The 17,658-nt window shown below is 44.4% G+C and overlaps 1 protein-coding gene across 1 annotated transcript in view; it reads right to left on the reverse strand.

Moving 5' to 3' along the window:
* Window positions 1-2,930: 2,930 nt before the first annotated feature.
* Window positions 2,931-17,658, reverse strand: part of xpo1a (exportin 1 a) — an 81,737-nt gene continuing 67,009 nt past the window's right edge. The window contains exons 17-25 of the mRNA XM_083634841.1: window positions 17,148-17,282; window positions 15,372-15,555; window positions 13,204-13,310; window positions 11,244-11,438; window positions 10,119-10,287; window positions 9,073-9,207; window positions 8,675-8,834; window positions 7,662-7,758; window positions 2,931-3,654 (exon numbers count right to left, since the gene is read on the reverse strand). Coding sequence (XP_083490967.1) covers window positions 3,508-3,654; window positions 7,662-7,758; window positions 8,675-8,834; window positions 9,073-9,207; window positions 10,119-10,287; window positions 11,244-11,438; window positions 13,204-13,310; window positions 15,372-15,555; window positions 17,148-17,282 — 1,329 coding nt within the window. The 3' untranslated portion in view covers window positions 2,931-3,507. The remainder of the gene's footprint in view (window positions 3,655-7,661; window positions 7,759-8,674; window positions 8,835-9,072; window positions 9,208-10,118; window positions 10,288-11,243; window positions 11,439-13,203; window positions 13,311-15,371; window positions 15,556-17,147; window positions 17,283-17,658) is intronic.

The raw sequence follows: 17,658 nt of genomic DNA on the forward strand, positions 1-17,658 counted from the left end.
CTGGTGTGCTATTATTATGCGTCAGGTCTCCATCCCGGGTGAGGTGGTCTTTAAACAGATCAAGTCAGAACTGAAACAAGACCAGGAGACCTGGTTATGCCAGACCCAGAAGGAACAAATTCCTAGTAGGCAACACACCTACAAACCACTTTATAAGTTAAAAGTATAAATCATTTTAGGCATTTTGTGTGTGTGTAGCATTTTGTGTATAGGGGTATTTGGTTGTAGATTTGTGTATAGGCTAGACCAGCAAACCTTCCAGTCTGATTACATTCACCTGTCCCTTGTCAGTCAGTGCACAGAATATGGGCAGAAGGGCTTTTCCTCCCCAGCCATTCAGGAACGCTTCAGATTTCAACCACCAGGGGCAACAGAGTAGGTCTGGTTTTGAGACCAACACACCTACAACAAACCACTTTATAAGTTAAAAGTATAAATCATTTTAGGCCGTATTAACATTTTTTTGGAATTAAATGGGAATACAGCACGGTGGGGGTGTATAGGGGTATTTGGTTGTAGATTTGTGTATAGGCTAGACCAGCAAACCTTCCAGTCTGATTACATTCACCTGTCCCTTGTTGATTAGACCCTCTATGATTTTACTTGCTCACCTGACCTGCCCAACACAGCTTCCCAATGCAATTTGAGTGGCTAAAACATTTTCAACTCATGAATGTTACAAGTGTGTTGTGGGTTTATGGTTGTGTAAATATGATCAATTGCTGTCATACTATTGATTGCCATCTCATTAATCAGTTGGCTGTAGGTGATATTTATACAAATTACCTTCAGGTGTTGTGGGCCCTCTATTGCCCTCTAATGTACTGTAGTTAATGACCACATTTAAACATGTCTTTCTTTTAACTATTCCATAAATAAATAAGTATGATCTAATATGATCTAATGGCCAATAATGAACCAAACTAGGCACCACAATTACAACAAGTACAGATCCTGTACAGTTACACGGCACATGTTTAAACCAGTTGAATTAAAGGTAATTCAATGTTTGTTAGTGTGTCCCCATTCACTGCTGGTTCAAATGGTAGCAAGTCCAGACCTGCTCTGTTGCCCCTGGTGGTTGAAATCTGAAGCGTTCCTGAATGGCTGGGGAGGAAAAGAGGGACAGACCGACAGACCGACCGACCGACCGACAGACAAAGCCTCCTGTAGGCCGACCCCCTGGGTCTGGCAAACAATTTTTTTTTTTTTTTTTTGGGTGGGGGGGGGGGGGGTAGGTCGACCCCCCCTCCCAACCCGGGAGGGGGCCACCGAGGCCGGGCATACCTCTGCGCCATGACGGGGGTCCGTCCTGGAGCACCACACGAAAAATGGAAAAAAGCTCCATAAAAGGAGGCTCTCATCCCGCTCAATCTATCCGCCAATAGTGCATCCCAGCCTGGATGACTCTTGCACGGTCCCCCTGTGTACCTCCAGGGAGGAAAAGAGGGACAGACCGACCGACAGACCGACCGACCGACAGACCGACCGACCGACAAAGCCTTCTGTAGGCCGACCCCCTGGGTCTGGCAAAATTGGGTGGGGGGCAATTTTTTATTTTTTGGGGTGTGGGGGGGGGGGGGTAGGTCGACCCCCCCTCCCAACCCGGGATGGGGGCCACCGAGGCCGGGACGAACCTCTGCATGATAGAGCGAAAAACATTTTTTTTTTTTTTTTGGGTGGGGGGGTAGGTCGACCCCCCCTCCCAACCCGGGATGGGGGCCACCGAGGCCGGGACGAACCTCTGCACGATAGAGCGAAAAAAAAAATTGGGTGGGGGGCAATTTTTTATTTTTTTGGGGGGGGGGGGGGGGGGGGGGGGGTAGGTCGACCCCCCCCTCCCAACCCGGGATGGGGGCCACCGAGGCCAGGACCAACCTCTCTGCATGATAGAGCGGGAAAAAAAAAAGTAAAAAAAAAAAAAAAAAATGGGGGTGGGGGGGTAGACCCCCTCCCAACCCGGGAGGGGGCCACCGAGGCCGGGCATACCTCTGCGCCATGACGGGGGTCCGTCCTGGAGCACCACACGAAAAATGGAAAAAAATGGAAAAAAGCTCCATAAAAGGAGGCTCTCATCCCGCTCAATCTATCCGCCAATAGTGCATCCCAGCCTGGATGACTCTTGCACGGTCCCCCTGTGTACCTCCAGGGAGGAAAGAGGACAGACCGACAGACCGACCGACAGACCGACCGACAGACCGACCAACCGACAAAGCCTTCTGTAGGCCGACCCCCTGGGTCTGGCAAAAACAGAGGACAATGGACATACGAACTAGGGGACCCACACCGTGGCACTTGTTGGCTCTAGAATTTATTTTTATGGTCGAATTGATTGATGCACTATGTAAAAAAGAAACAAAAAAACTATTATTTTGATATTTTGACTGCATAACTTGTACCTGAATAATTTTCCAATAAAGCCATTTAAAAACCCCAGAAAGTTCACCACCCTTTAGCAGGCAGTTCACCCTAGGAGGCTGAAATCTGGCATGAAGGCCGAGTGTGTGTTTGCGCTAAAAGGGGCTGGTGGGACCATTTCAAAACGCAGGGTGGCAGTTTTTCTGGTGCTCTTTTTTTCCTTCTTCCGATTATTTGTCTTGTACATTGAGATTTGCCATCTTGTTCTATCCAGATACTTGACTCCCTCTATTGTTTGTATGCATGTGTACAGCACTTTGTAAACGCTTTTGTAAAGTGCTATAGAAATAAAGTTAGTATGATGATTAGAAGTAGCACAGAGTCACACAGAAGGTTTTTGTAAAAATAGCCAACTTTATATTGTCATAGTACTAAGACAGCTTTACAAACAGGATGATATATGCAGTGCACACAGCCTTCCTGTGGGCGGAGCGGGCGCCAGCTGAAGCTCCGGCTCCGCCCAGAGAGAACCAAAGAAAGAGAAGAAGAAAAAAAAAACAATATGCTGACGAGGGCAAAACAAAAACAAAACGACAACAAAGGCAGCAGGGAAGAACATCTCTACCCCCTTTTGACCGTCACATTCTGAAACCAGAAAGCATCTGGAAACTAACCGTTGCATGTGCTTGAACATATAAATTACATATTAACAAATAGAAGTGGAGATGGACTGAGGGGGAATAAAGGGGGGTTAAAAAATAACCTTGAATTCTTTCAACTTCATGCATGTCTAAACAAAGAACTGAATAAACATAAAGCTGGAATTAGCAAAGAATGAACAAAACAACGGATAGCGCGTCACACAAGTCTTTGTATAAAATGTGTCCATATGCAAAAAGAAGAAGAAGAAGAAAAAGGAAAAAAAAGTCTGCGCCGGGATCGGGGCGGGGGGGTGGAATTCTCATTTACATATTGACATTTGATTTGGTCGACGTACAACCGAGTGCTGGGGTCCCTCCGCCGGCCCCTCCTTCTCTTTTCAACCACACACACACACACACACACACACACACTCTTGAAAAACACTAGTTATTGACAAGAAGCTGTCTCTTGACCTTTCCCTCTTCAGAACTGTACATGTGGGTGGGGTCAGTCGCACATCTCCTCGGGCAGCTCGTGGGGGTTGAGGATGCCGGGCACAGACATCTGGATCTTGTGTTTCTCCTCCTGGGCCTGGCGCAGCGCCGTCTCCCTCTCCTCCAGGAACAGGTCTGTAGTGTCCTCGCCAGCAAACTCCTGTAGGAGAGAGAGAGAGGCACAGAGGGGTCGGGTCACACACAGGCTGAGAGAGAGAGAGTTGTTTTAAGTCAGGGGTGCCCACACTTTTTCAGCTTGGGAGCTACTTTTAAAATGACCAAGTCAAAGTGATCTACCAAACATATTTATTTATATATATATACACTGAGTGGAAAACAGTGGAACAGTGGAAAAACAGTGGAAACAGTGGAAAAACAGTGGAAAAACAGTGGAAACAGTGGAAAAACAGTAAAAAAAAAAAAAAAAAAAAAAATTCTTCCTCAATGCCATGCGATCGACCACACTACCTTCGCGATCGACCGGTCGATCGCGATCGACGTATTGGGCACCCCTGTTTTAAGTTGTAAGTTTTTAAGTTTTAAATTTGTCGTTCCAAATATATATATATATATTTTTTTGGTCAACACTAATACGGTACTTTATTTTATCTTATTCTATTCTATTTTTTTTTTTATTATTTTTTTTATTATTTTTTGCTTTGATTGGTTTTTCGCTCTCTTCTGAAGATTTAAAAATAACAACGGTTATTTACAGATTCTGTGAATTTTTGTTAATACACTGTAATTGCTCTCTATTTGCACTATCACCATTTAACTGCCTATTTATTACAGTTCTGTTATTATTCTGAATAGATTCCGGTCAACAATGGTCTTCTATTATATTCTATATTATCACATTCCATTTAATTTTCTTTTCTCTTCCCCTTTGAATATCTTCAGATTTTGTGATTTATGTTACTGGGTAACAAAATGTCTTGTTTTCTGTTTTTGATTCTTTGTAATTGCTAAGTGTTGCTAATGTGCTTTGGCAATGTAAGATGCACCTTATCATGCCAATAAAGCCCTTTGAATTGAATTGAACTGGGAGAGAGAGAGAGAGAGGGAGAGAGAGAGAGACAGAGAGAGAGAGAGAGAGAGAGAGAGAGAGAGGCACAGGGGGCCGGGTCACACACAGAGAGAGAGAGAGAGAGGCACAGGGGGCCGGGTCACACAGAGAGAGAGAGAGAGAGAGAGAGAGAGAGAGGCACAGGGCGTCTGGGTAGCGTAGAAGCACTCGCCGACCACCACAGAGACCTGGGTTGAACACAGCAGTGGTGCTCTTCCACCCTGGACAGACGTTCTTTACAGACACAATTGGACGTGTCTGCGGGTGGGAAATGGTAAATGGCCTGCATTTATATAGCGCTTTTATCCAAAGCGCTTTACAGTCGGTAGGTACATTCACCCATTCACACACCGATGGCAGCAGGCTACCACGCAGGGTGCTGCTGGCACACCATCAGGAGCAATTTGGGGTTCAGTGTCTTATCCGGATGGAGGAAGCGTGTGCTACAGGCTCTGCCTGTCCGGATGGAGTTAGCGTTCCACTAAGTCACTGGTGCAGCTCGACTTCTAAAGTGCTTCCAATCAGATGACAGCTTTATGGAATGTGTGTGTGATCATGTACAAAGATGGAGGATGAGCTCATTGTGTGTGTGTGTGTGTGTGTGTGTGTGTGTGTGTTTCTGGTGTGTGTCTTTGCTTTGTGTGATTGCTGTAGTGTTTGGTTGGAATGGGGGGGGGGGTTGGTCTTGGTCTTGAATGGTACCTGGTGGCTCGTCTACATTCATCAGTGTTTGAACTGGTTTCTTTTTGGACAGCGCTACCTGGATAAAGGCTGTTTCACGGCTCTCCGTGTAAATAATCGGCACGGAGATTCGCATTTTTTTTTTATTAGTTGTAATTGAAGCTGGAGCTTCTTGGTTTCTTTTTAGAGAACAATTTAATCCAGAAGTGTTGGTACACAGGTAACCTGCACAGGTTTACATACAATGTACAACTTCAAAAATAGGAGACAAGGGCAAGAAAAACGCAACGCGTTTCAACCTCACTGGGTCTTCGTCAGGCCGTAGCAACGCGTTTCAACCTCCCTGGGTCTTCGTCAGGCCGTAGCAACGCGTTTCAACCTCACTGGGTCTTCGTCAGGCTGTAGCAACGCGTTTCAACCTCACTGGGTCTTCGTCAGGCTGTAGCAACGCGTTTCAACCTCACTGGTTCTTCGTCAGGCTGTAGCAACGCGTTTCAACCTCACTGGGTCTTCGTCAGGCTGTAGCAACGCGTTTCAACCTCACTGGGTCTTCAGCTACAGCCTGTCTCCTATTTTTGAAGTTGTACATTGTATGTAAACCTGTGTAGGTTACCTGTGTACCAACACTTCTGGATTAAATTGTTCTCTAAAAAGAAACCAAGAAGCTTCTTTTTCCACTATTGATCACTATTTTGACTTTGAGCTTGCTTGCTTCCACTTTCTCTGTTCTTGTCATTGAAGCTTGCACACCGCAGCGTAACACTCATGCGGCGTTTTATTCATTCGTGCTGCGTTTTATCTTTCCGGATGGACCTTGACGTCCGCGGATTTCCGCCTGCGGAAAATATGTTCGACCAATGAAATCCTTTATTTACAGCTGATGTCATACCTCCAGTACTGTAGCTAGCTAGCTTGCTGCTAAAATGGGGGGGAACCCGGCTCATCAATTTGGTTTGTCAACATCCAATTTTGTATGAGAAACGCCGCAACGATCAACACCGAAATCAAGGACTTCAGATCGCCCATCAGCTGGGATTCGCTGAAGATGGTAATGTTGTAGCTGTTATGTAATGTGATTTACTTGCGAACGTTGTAAACCACTGTTGTAAAAAAGGAAGCAGATAGCGTTAGCCTCTTGTAGCCAAGTGCTGCTACTGCTTCACTCCATTTTCTCTTCTCGCGGGTTTTATCCGTTGGCGGAAGTTGAACGTGGGAATGCGAATAATTCACGTGTATAGGTTGCAATGCGGAAAATCCGGACGCAATTTCGCACCGCAATCCGCAGCTCATTCCGCACCGTCAGGCACAAGCTGAACTGACGCCTAACCGTTCACACAAGAAGCCTTCTCTTTTCCTCTCAGCGCCTCCTCGGCGCGCCTTGAACCCGCCCACAACTCCCATTGGCTTCATGCCTGGCAGCTTCAAGCTTCACGCGTCACGCTTGGAAAATAGGACTGAATCCTGAACGATCGCTTGAGCAAGGCGTGAGCGTGGCTTCAGCTTGACATGCGCGCGGAACCGCTGGTGGTGTGAACGGCCTCGCCTGTTAACAAGGACACCTAAATGAAACTTGTGGCTTTCATTCACACAGGGCACCTACGCCTCGCCTCAACCCACGCCTACGCCTACATACCTTGAGCTGGGCGTGAACCTATCACACGCTTTTGCGATCACACTGGACGCCTATTCCACGCTGAACCCGAGCCGAGTCACAAGTGCTTCCCCTCTCTCCCGAGTGCTCTCTCCCGAGTGGTTTTTTATTCACGTGTGGTCCCGAATTATCATGGGTAGCTAAAATAAATCTGATATATTTAATGAGCTATGATGCTGTTGTACTAAGTGGATTAACTTTTCATTGTCCATCTTGCTTCTTCGGTCGCTATTCTCTCTCCTGAAGATTTGTTTACCGAGGGGGAGAAAGCCCCACGTGATAGACACCCGTCAATTTCTCCCTCTCTCTCTCTCTGCTCAACGCTGTTGTAGTAACACCATTTTATTTTGAAATTCAGTTGACTTTGCCATTTCCCACGGATATTGTCGCGTTTTTCCTTCATGGCTTGACAGAAGAAGTCTGCCTGCACGCGCCTTGAAAATAGAACTCAACGAACCTAAACGATAAAATCGGCGCAGCTCAGGCGAGGCGTGGGTACACGCAAGGTTCACGTTGAGGCGCCCGGTGTACACAGCCTCATTGACTAAAAAGGACGCCTATTTAAAAGCGTGGGTAAAGGCAAGGCGTAGGCAAGGCTTGGGTGATGTGTGTGAATGCAGCGTGTGGGTTCAGCGTAGGTTGAGCGTTGCTTTGGCGTATAGTGTGAACTAAGACCCATTAAGCCCTAAGGTGCCCTCTAGAAAAGCATTCTAAAATGAAGCCCTAAGGTGCCCTCTAGAAAAGAGGGAGGGGGTGGGGTAGTGCTCACCTTGATCTGGACGAGGAAGTCCCTTAGGTGCTCCTTGAAGGCGGGGATGTCCTGATTCAAGCTGAACAGGCCCGTTACAAACACCTTCACCTGGGCACTGCAGATAACAAGCATTCATTCAGCTGCAGGTCAAGTCAAGTCAAGTTTATTTGTATAGCACATTTCATACACAGAGGCAATTCAAAGTGCTTCACATAAAATGGTTGACAGGAAAATAAAATAAAAGAAGACAATAAAATGGACATTTAAAAGCATCACAACAAAACTTAAAAAAAAAAAAAAAAGTATAAAAAGTGCATGAAGCAACAGGCGCAGCAGTTGCAGAAAGAGCTAAAAACTTATAGAGGACTCATTGGGTTTGCATAGTAGCTGTCAGCAGTTAAAAGCGACGGTAAACATAAAAGTCTTTAGTCTATTTTTAAAAGTAAGTAAGGTTGGGGCAGATCTGAGGTCTTCAGGCAATTTGTTCCAGCTAGCAGAAGCATAGTGGGTAAATGCAGCCTTCCCAGGGTCAAACAGGGACAGTGTGCACTGCCAGCACAGCAGCTGAGTTGTCGGTTCAATTTCCAGAACTGGGCAGAACACAGTTCTACCACAGCACCTCTGAGCAATGACACTCAATTTGTGGAGTGAAGTGTTGTAATTTACTTTTTATGGCGTTTCCCTCAACATGCCTCATCTACTTCAATTAGTGATTTCCTCCATTTCCCAGAATGCTTTTTGACAAACCCACAGAGAAGGGGCGTGGACTTATTGTTTTCAGTCAAAGTTGGATGTATGGCCATATAAGTAAAGCTAGATAGAGAATAGTTTGCAAATATTGGGGCGTGTCTGTGATTGCAAACCCACCATTATTCGAAACGCACCGGTCTTGAGGCCGCGTTGCATTCTGGTCTATTTCCTGCTGCTGAGGAAGGGTGGGGGAAACAGTTCCCTGCCTCTTCCACGAGGGATTTCTCTCTGTACATCGGTATACCCTCGATGTGTTAAATGGCTGAGACATGGTCACTTACTCTTGCAGGTGGGGGAAGGCGGTCTTCAGCAGGTTAGCGACGTACTCCTGGACGTACGCCTGGTTGTTGGCCGGGTTGGCGGTGCTCAGAGCCACACTGATCTTCCCCTCCTCTACCAGGTTGAACATGTAGGCCAGGATGGAGGCGTGCATGGTCAGACCTGGCAACACACAGCAGACCATCAGGAGAGGCTCAAACCACCATCACAACAACACAACGGCACCCTCTTCTCTTACTTGGATTTCAAGTGTTACACTGTGTGAAACCCCTTAAAAATACCACCGGATCATTTCAAACATTATGGAGATTTTTCTTTTAAACAAAAATATTGCATCTTTTGTTTTGGAAGAGTTTTTGAATAACAAGCAAAGCGCCACATGCCACTACTGTCCGTTCACCTGCAGTATGGGAGGTGTCGGTGACCACAGAGAAGATGTGTTGCAGGACTTCACAGAAGTAGGTCTGGTAGAAGCTCTGAGCAGCCGCCTCCTCCTGAGCTACGTTCTGCAGCAGGGTGTAGAGGATCTGCAGACCTGCGGCACACGGACAACAGCTCACACATGGAGACGTCTGCGAACAACCACTGCTTCCACACTAACAATCTGCCGGGCTCCAACACACATTTTGCATAGTTCATTCCATAAATTCTCCATCATATAAGGAACAATTTCCACGAGAAATACTTGTCTACTTTCAAATGCTGTTTTTGTGCTAGCAATTTTGAATGTACATCCGACGCGTTTATTTTACATTACATTACATCATTTAGTATTCTAAGTCGCTTTTGTCCAAAGCGACTTAGAATATCACATTTTGTCAACAGTACAGAAAACTATGCAAAACAATCAATGACAGCTAAGATATTTTGATAGACTAGAGGAGCACCATGTAGGAAGTAGTTACAGAAGGAATAAGTAGCATGTAGCATTAGTAAGTTTGAGAAGGATTTTTCTTTTCTTTTTTTTATTAAAAGATAGATGTTAGTTCAAGAAGGGCCCAGGCGGAGCCTGAAAAGGTGAGTTTTTGGTCTCCGTCGAAAGATCGGCAGCGATTTGGCCGTTCCCGACCATTGTGGTGCCAGGAACGAGAAGAGTCGCGATCGGGACGAGCGACTTCTGAGCCCACGTAAATAATTTGAATTTGTTTTTTGGGTTATTACCCCCTTAAACATAACTATAGCTTCAAAATCCACACTCAAGTGTAATGATGTTATCTGGTTGCAAAAAAGATTGGAAAGCATTAGCAAACTTCTATGCCATTACCTAAACCGTTTTGAAAATGATTTTACTTTCTATAACTTCTCCAAGCTTGGAAAAAAATATATATATATATATATATATATATTTTTTTAATTCTATGATTTCTCGGGTTCTTCCATGACTGCAGGAGCTCTGGAATCTGACCAGACATTTAAAAAAGCAGATAAGATGAGGAGAGTGCAGACCTGTGTCAGCCACGTTCCTCATGGTGTGTTTGAAGGCCCAGATGATGGAGTCGAGCACCAGTTTGAACTGCGTGGGGGGGATGGAGAGGAAGGCTGGGAAACACTGGGAGTTGACGGCTTGGAGAAGGTAGAAGAAGTGGGTCCTGTGCTCGGGGTATTCCTCAAAGTCCTGAGGGCACAAGCAGAAAGTTAAAAGGAGTGAATGTGCGTGAACTGGATGAATGTTGGAGGGGGAAGCACTGAAAACACCAACGGCTTAAAAAAAACAAGTTAAATATATACTGTATAGCCAACCAAGCACAGTCAATACGAAGGCCTGGAAATGCCTACAAAATGTCTAGAGTCTTTCATTGGTTATAAGTTCAATAAAGTGGGATGCACACAGGGTACAAATCTCCCCCCCCTACACTTTTCCATGACTGCTGCATTACTTGTGCAGTTCCCATGAGAAATATTTTTCAACGAAAATGAAGGGATAGTTACATTTGATCCCGTGTATTTGTGTGTAGACTCAAATACTGCAATTTGTTGCTGTTCTTGTGTTAGTTAAAGGAACACTCTGCCCATTTTCAACCAGCTTTGTATCATTAGAACATCAGTAGTATATCAGAAAACTGTAAACGGTTTTGAAGTCTGTCATTTAATTTGACAGTTATTGAGTGTTAAAGTGTGGACCAGTGACATCACTGGTCCACACTAACTCAAATTAATAACTCATTAACTCAAATCAACTCTCAATAACTGTCAAACTAGATGAATGATGAATAGTTTGACAGTTATTGAGAGTTGATTTGAGTTCATGAGTTATTAATTTGAGTTAGTGTGGACCAGTGATGTCACTGGTCCACACTTTAACACTCAATAACTGTCAAATTAAATGACAGACTTCAAAACCGTTTACAGTTTTCTGATATACTACTGATGTTCTAATGATACAAAGCTGGTTGAAAATGGGTGGAGTGTTCCTTTAAGCTACTTCCAATACTAGAGACTTTAAGTTCCAAACAAAAAAACAAAAAAAAGAATGGAATTGTTTGCACCAAAAACGGTTTTACACAACAATATGTCCACGAGAAATGAACAGGCAGTGTTCTCGGGCATCGTGCTCATTCAAACAGACGCTACCTTGTTGATCATGTTCAAGGTGCACTCGAACACGGCGTCAAAGATCTTGGGGATTTCCCCGGTGATGTGGGCCCCCAGCTTGTTGACGATGGTTGCCATGGTGCTGAGGACCTCGGGCTCCCTGGCTGCCGGGACGTTCCTCTGGTAGTCGATGAGCACCGCCTCCAGCAGGGGGGGCACAAAGTTCTCCCCCACCTGGCCCCCACACAGCACAACATTATTTACACTGATACAAGCTATGTGCAAAGGTCTCTCCAGGGCCAATTCAAGACCTTCTAGTTCACCCATTGATACCGGATGCAGCATTTGCGTGTGTATCCCTTTAACACCGACGGCAACGGGCGTGTCATTTTACCTTTCATCCCGGCTGCAACACAAGACGCGTAGTACGTGTATCGTTGTTTCAAGACACGTGACCGATGAAATGCATCATGATTTGCTGAAATAGACGTGGCGGAGGTGAAATGCATTGTGGGTTTTGTAGTTTTCTTTGTTTTTTTTTGCCTCGACCGTGTGGACAGTTTTCCAAAGCTCGAACTACACAGCAAATCAAGGTAGCGCCGGTCCAGCAAGACTTCCCATACAACTTTAGTTGTATTAGAGTATGAAATTAATGCTCCTGACCTAATTTCAGATTTATTTATCTCATGTTCCAATCTGCAATAGCCTCAAGGTTTTACTGCACGTTCTTCTGCTGCACGGTGGCAATTCTGCATGGCCGCGTCTCAGACAGTAAGCTAAGTGAATGCTAACGCTAAGTGATGAACTGAACGGAGTATGACTTACTTTGAGGACGAAGACATCAATGAATAAGAAGATTCCACACCCAGATTATGATGTGACTGTTGACACGCTAGCCAAGGCTCATTGGGTGAGTGACTTTTGGCAAATTTGACGTATTTCAAGACGACTGCAAAACGGAGGTCGCTAACGTTACTTTTGCTGCAGTAATTGTCAAGGGTTCAACAAAACCTATTTCCTCAAGCTTCTATAGTAGCTATCAACATGAAATAAAAAGCATTTGAGAGCGTAAACCCGTGGCTTTTTATTTGGAAGGGTTACATTTGCCGTAATCTTTATGAACATTTCTTAAAATGCGTTGGAATCTTTTTATTTTTTGGGGTTAAAGATAAAAAATAATAATAATAACATTAGGGCAAATATAATACGAAAAGCCAAAGGGCTAAGCTCTCAAATGCTTTTTATTTTATGTTTCTATGTGCTACAGAGCCTGAGATATAAAGGCTTTAGTGAACGCCGACCGCTCTGGCAACTTGTCCCAAAACGTCAGGTTTACAGGGGCTGTTTACAAACGTGCAGTAGGTTTAGAGTGCCGCTCTAGAGAACGCGCGCAGGTATCAATGGGTTAACCAATGAGAGTTCCAGAAACCACAAACAGGCAGAATAAAGCTTCTGGCATAGTCTTCGCGCACGCGCTGGAGGCGGGGCTCCACGGAGGGCGCGCGCACTCTGCGCGGGCCAAAACAGAACATAGTGAGTGCTCCAGAAATGGCGGCGATCAGTGCCAGGCAGTCTGAATGAAATTGAATGTAACGTTCCCAATTCTATATATTAAATTCTAAAAAACGACCCTCAACATTTGGGAAGGCTAAGCCACACAACTAGTTCGTTATAATGGAACATTATGCTTTTGAAGGCGACTTTACGACGGTGAGGACTCAATCACAGCAGATATCCGCTGATAGCCTACCACGGAGATCTCACAGGCACAGGCAGCAAAACCCGACGCGCTGATAGAAAAATCTCCATGGACGCGCCGCGCCGCGCTCAGGCCTCGCCCCCCCGACACGCCCCGTGCGATGACATCATAATCTCCGCGCGCCCTATGCGCTTGGCTGGGCGCAAAGAGTATGCCAGAAGCTTTAGGAGGAGGACACCAGGAGATGAATGAAGGCACACGATGTGCCGCGATGATGAAAACAACAAGGTGGAGACTCACCATCTGAGGGTCGTTGGAGCGACTGACCCAGCCCGAGATCAGCTTCAGCGTCTCTCTCTTCACCGTCCTCATGCTCCTGATCAGAGGCTGCTTGGTCACCATCTCTCCTGTTGGAACCACAGGAGGGCCATGTGGCAAAAACAAGAAGCATTGAATACTGAGGTCTTATATCTTTCCATGTTTTAAACAGTTGTGAGTTAAATGACAATGACAGCTGTTATAAAGGATGTGATCACAATGTCTGATCTGGGTATGAAGTCAGAAGAAAGAAAGAAAATCTTACTGCACTTTTGGCATCTTGTATCAACATCATTGGATAATGATAATAATGGTAATGTGCCCTTACCGCCTGTGTACCAATGTTCCGTTTGGCATTATTGCGCAAACAAAGATTGTAACGTGCAATTATACAAACACTTAATTAAGCGATTGAAAAACGACTCGACTGAAATATTAGGGCTGTGCAATAAAATCGATACGGCAATATATCGCGATACTTTTTTCTGCAATACTGTATCGATATTTCCGAAAAATATCGTGATATATCGCCATATCGGTTTTTTTCCGCACAGCCGTGTGTTCAGTGACACAATAAGAATACTTTTTATTTCAGTGCGTTCAGTAAGACACTCAACACTCAGTAGTTTTGACTAAATTTGTCCACTAAGTTAATAATATAAAGTGATGTACATAGTATTACACTACCTGGGTGGTCCACAGCGTGTTGTAGTTTTAGCTATATTTTTTTATTTTCAGTAAATTATGTAGAGTATTGCAATATATCGCAATATGTATTGTATGGCAATGTATCGTGATACAATCGTATCGCGACCCATGTATCGTGATACATATCGTATCGTGAGGTCCTTGACTAAACCCCAAAACACTTTTTTTCAGCTTTTAACCAATATATATGACTTTGGGGGTGGTGTGTGAAGAATTCTGGTCAAAATTTCCACATTTCAGACCAAACTGTTACCATTGTACCATTTGTATCATTTTCAGCAGCATAACTTCCCTCTATGGGTTGAACACTGCTTTTTTTGTGCCCTCAAATGAATGGGATATTTGGTACATCGTGACATCACGGTGGGTTTAGCACGCGCCCCACTCATGTGAAAACATTTTTTGTTTTCCCCATTGATTATTACTGTAGTTCACGCGGCGCGAGCCCTTTAAGACCAATGCATCCCTGGGTAATGCCTACTGTGGCTAATATTAGCCCCTAGTTAGTTATGTTATATGGCAGTAAAACGCCACTGAATGACCAAATTGATATAACTTTTAACCATTTCGAGTAACACTGTTTCCATATGGATCACCAGCGTTAGTTTGTTGTTTATAACGTGGCTATATTCATAACGTTTTCTATCTCGGATGCGTTATTTCGAATCCCACATAGGTTACGCTGGCGCAAAGCGTGTGGGTTTCAGGACGAAACAGTCTCGAGCCACTAACGTTATCTTTAGAGCACAATATTCCTGGAATGCAAGTTTAACTAAACAGTTACATGTCCTCTGCATTCTACATAATATTAAGATATTACGGGTTGTTTTATTTTGTATGTTACATACTTATTGGCCAAGATATTAGGGATGCACCGATATGAAAATTTTGGCCGATGCCGATAACCGATATTAACATTGCTGTTATGCTGATATGATCTGTATAAAACCACATTTTTATGATCAACACATTTTGTACATACTGAAAAACACATGTTAACACTGAATTTGAAAAAGTTATGCATTTATTTATTTATTTGCAAAGCCTTTGGAAAAGCCCATAAATCATAGATTTACTGCATTATTTCATATCAATGTGAAGAATTTGGCTGATAATGATAACCGATATTAACATTGCAACATCGGCCGATACCGATATGATTGCCGATATATCGTGCATCCCTACAAGATATGTTACTTTATGGGGGAGGAATTCTGCCAGCTAAGGAGGGAAGCTAAGCCTGCAGGGTTTTCGGATCGAGTGGAGTGCCTGGGGGGTTTAGTCCTGCTTTAAAGGTCTGTTATCTGACTATTTTCAACAGACTTAGATCCTTGGTCTGAAGGATTACAACTGACATCTTTTATGAGAGACCCATACCACCAGCTAAACACACACACACACACACACACACACACACACACACACACACACACAGGGCTGACCGTTGGTCTGAATGGCTGAGGAGATGTTCTCGCTCAGACACTTGTAGACGTTGAGCATGTCCAGGTAGATGCGCCCCAGCTGCACGACAAACGGATGACCCACAGCTTTACAGGCTCTGACGTTGGTCTTCAGGATGCTGCCCAGCTGACGCACCGTCTCCGCGTCCTTCAGGATGTCCACGTTCTGCAGACACGTTCAACACACCTTCCAGTTACTCAACCGACCAGGACCAACACCGGATACCACGACAATCATCTTACTATACGACTCAGTATGCGATATGGGGTTCACAATTCAATACAGCCACGAGATGATGTCATAAACAAAGCCTGACTGTAGAAGGATGTTTATTTCTGAGACGCAAATCTTTCCAGCAATGCCATTGGCTGCTAGAATGGAAACAACAATTTAAAATGGGATTATAAAGTGACAATAAAATAATTTGAATGGAGAGCTTGTGAAACTGGTCAAGACTCTCATTAGTGATTATGACATCACAATAATATGGAGCCGATATCGCCATTCATGTTCCTGACTCAGGATACATATAGTCACATTTTCTTATTGGGATATAGTGAATTTTGACACATGGTCCCACACTATCCTACTCATTTTGGATTTTAATAATTCAGACTTCTTCAGACCTCGGTTTTTTGAATGGATTTTTTTTTTTTTTTTAGATTTTGGAGGGACACATCAACCAAACTGCTCCCGTTGTGTACAAGCAGTATAGTGTTAAAGGATAATGTAGCATGCCTATTTTTAGCACGCACAGTGAATAAAATGAAAAAAATAATTATAATAATCAGATACTGAGTGCTAAATACTTGAAAACATATAAATCCAGAATCTAGAAATAAAACAATCAAATAATACTCAAATAGGAAAGCATAACAGTAGGGCTGCCCCCTCCGGGTCGATTGGTCGGTCGACGTGCTCTTGGTCGACGAGATTCACGTTGGTCGAACAATCGCTGGTGTTCATAATTTCATAGGAGAGATTCAATTTCATAACAAGAAAAGCGATCCGGAACAAAGTAACGTGCCGCGGAAGCAAGTTGCAACACGGACCTTTTCTAGAAGCACACAGGAAGTGATCCGGGGCTAACCATAGTTAGCAGGCTATCTGAAAGGAGAGCAACCAGCAGAGTGATGGAATTAACAATTAAATGGCTCAGTTATCAGTGCAAACAATGCACACATTTCAGCACGCAGCCACCATCAGCTGTTAACGAGCGGCTAACTACGCAGTACGCACCTTATGAGATGAGACTACAGTCGTCAGTGAGACTGGACGTCCACGGAGATACACTCCAACTCCGGTAATGTTAGACAGACTTATAAGATGTTACTGGAATAAATCGCAAAAGCTGTCTAGTTGTCCTTTCTACCAACTAATTAATCATGCCACGTGTGCTAACGTTACATAACCATAACCATCGCAAACGCAACTCAAAACGGTTTCCCATTAGCTGAATATGGCCAGGTGTTGCACAGCACGCTCACTGATCAGTCTGTCCATTCCGGTAATGTTACAATGCTGCAAAATAGCTTTTATTTATAATGATCAACTATCAGGTATAGTGCGCTCAGTAGTCAGTACACTGCACAAAATAAGAAAAAAGTACACTGCAAAAAAAAGAAGAGGTACACTGCAAAAAAAAGTTTTTTAGACACCGTGGTCGGAGCTGTGGTCGATTTCAGGTTGACCAGGATGATCTTTGGTGGAGGGGCAGCCCTACATAACAGTGATTGTGAAGTGTAAAGTGTCCTTACCTTGGTGGCCTGCTGGATGATGCTGTCCCACACCTGGTTGGGCAGCAGCATGTACTTCTCTATCAGATGCTCCTGGACCGCCTGGTCAGTCTGAGCCCCGATCATGTAGCCCACCGCCTCGTAAAACGTATGCACCTGACGGAGAGGAGGGGGCGGGGCTTAGATCCGACTCACACCGGGCGTTCCCTAAATTTAACATCCAAAGTCTCAACACAAAATGAAACATTCACCACTTGAAAGAAAAACATTTACTTTAAATAAAGCGCATCACTGGTAAGGCTGGGTATCGTCTGAAACGTTTCAGTATGGGACGCGTGATTTTGATCCCAGTGCCAAACCAATGCTTTTTTTCTGTACTTGCGATGATGAGGCAATCAACTTTTGACGTTCAGCTTCCCTCCGAGAGATACAGATTTTTTGTGGGCAAAGATATTAGCTGGTACAGAGGCCGGAAATCTTGGGTAGCTCGGCAATGAAGCTACTTCAATCTACCATACATCATGAAGGTGCT

The sequence above is a fragment of the Poromitra crassiceps genome (genome assembly GCF_964638095.1).
Source record: "Poromitra crassiceps genome assembly, chromosome: 4".
Taxonomy (NCBI): domain Eukaryota; kingdom Metazoa; phylum Chordata; class Actinopteri; order Beryciformes; family Melamphaidae; genus Poromitra; species Poromitra crassiceps.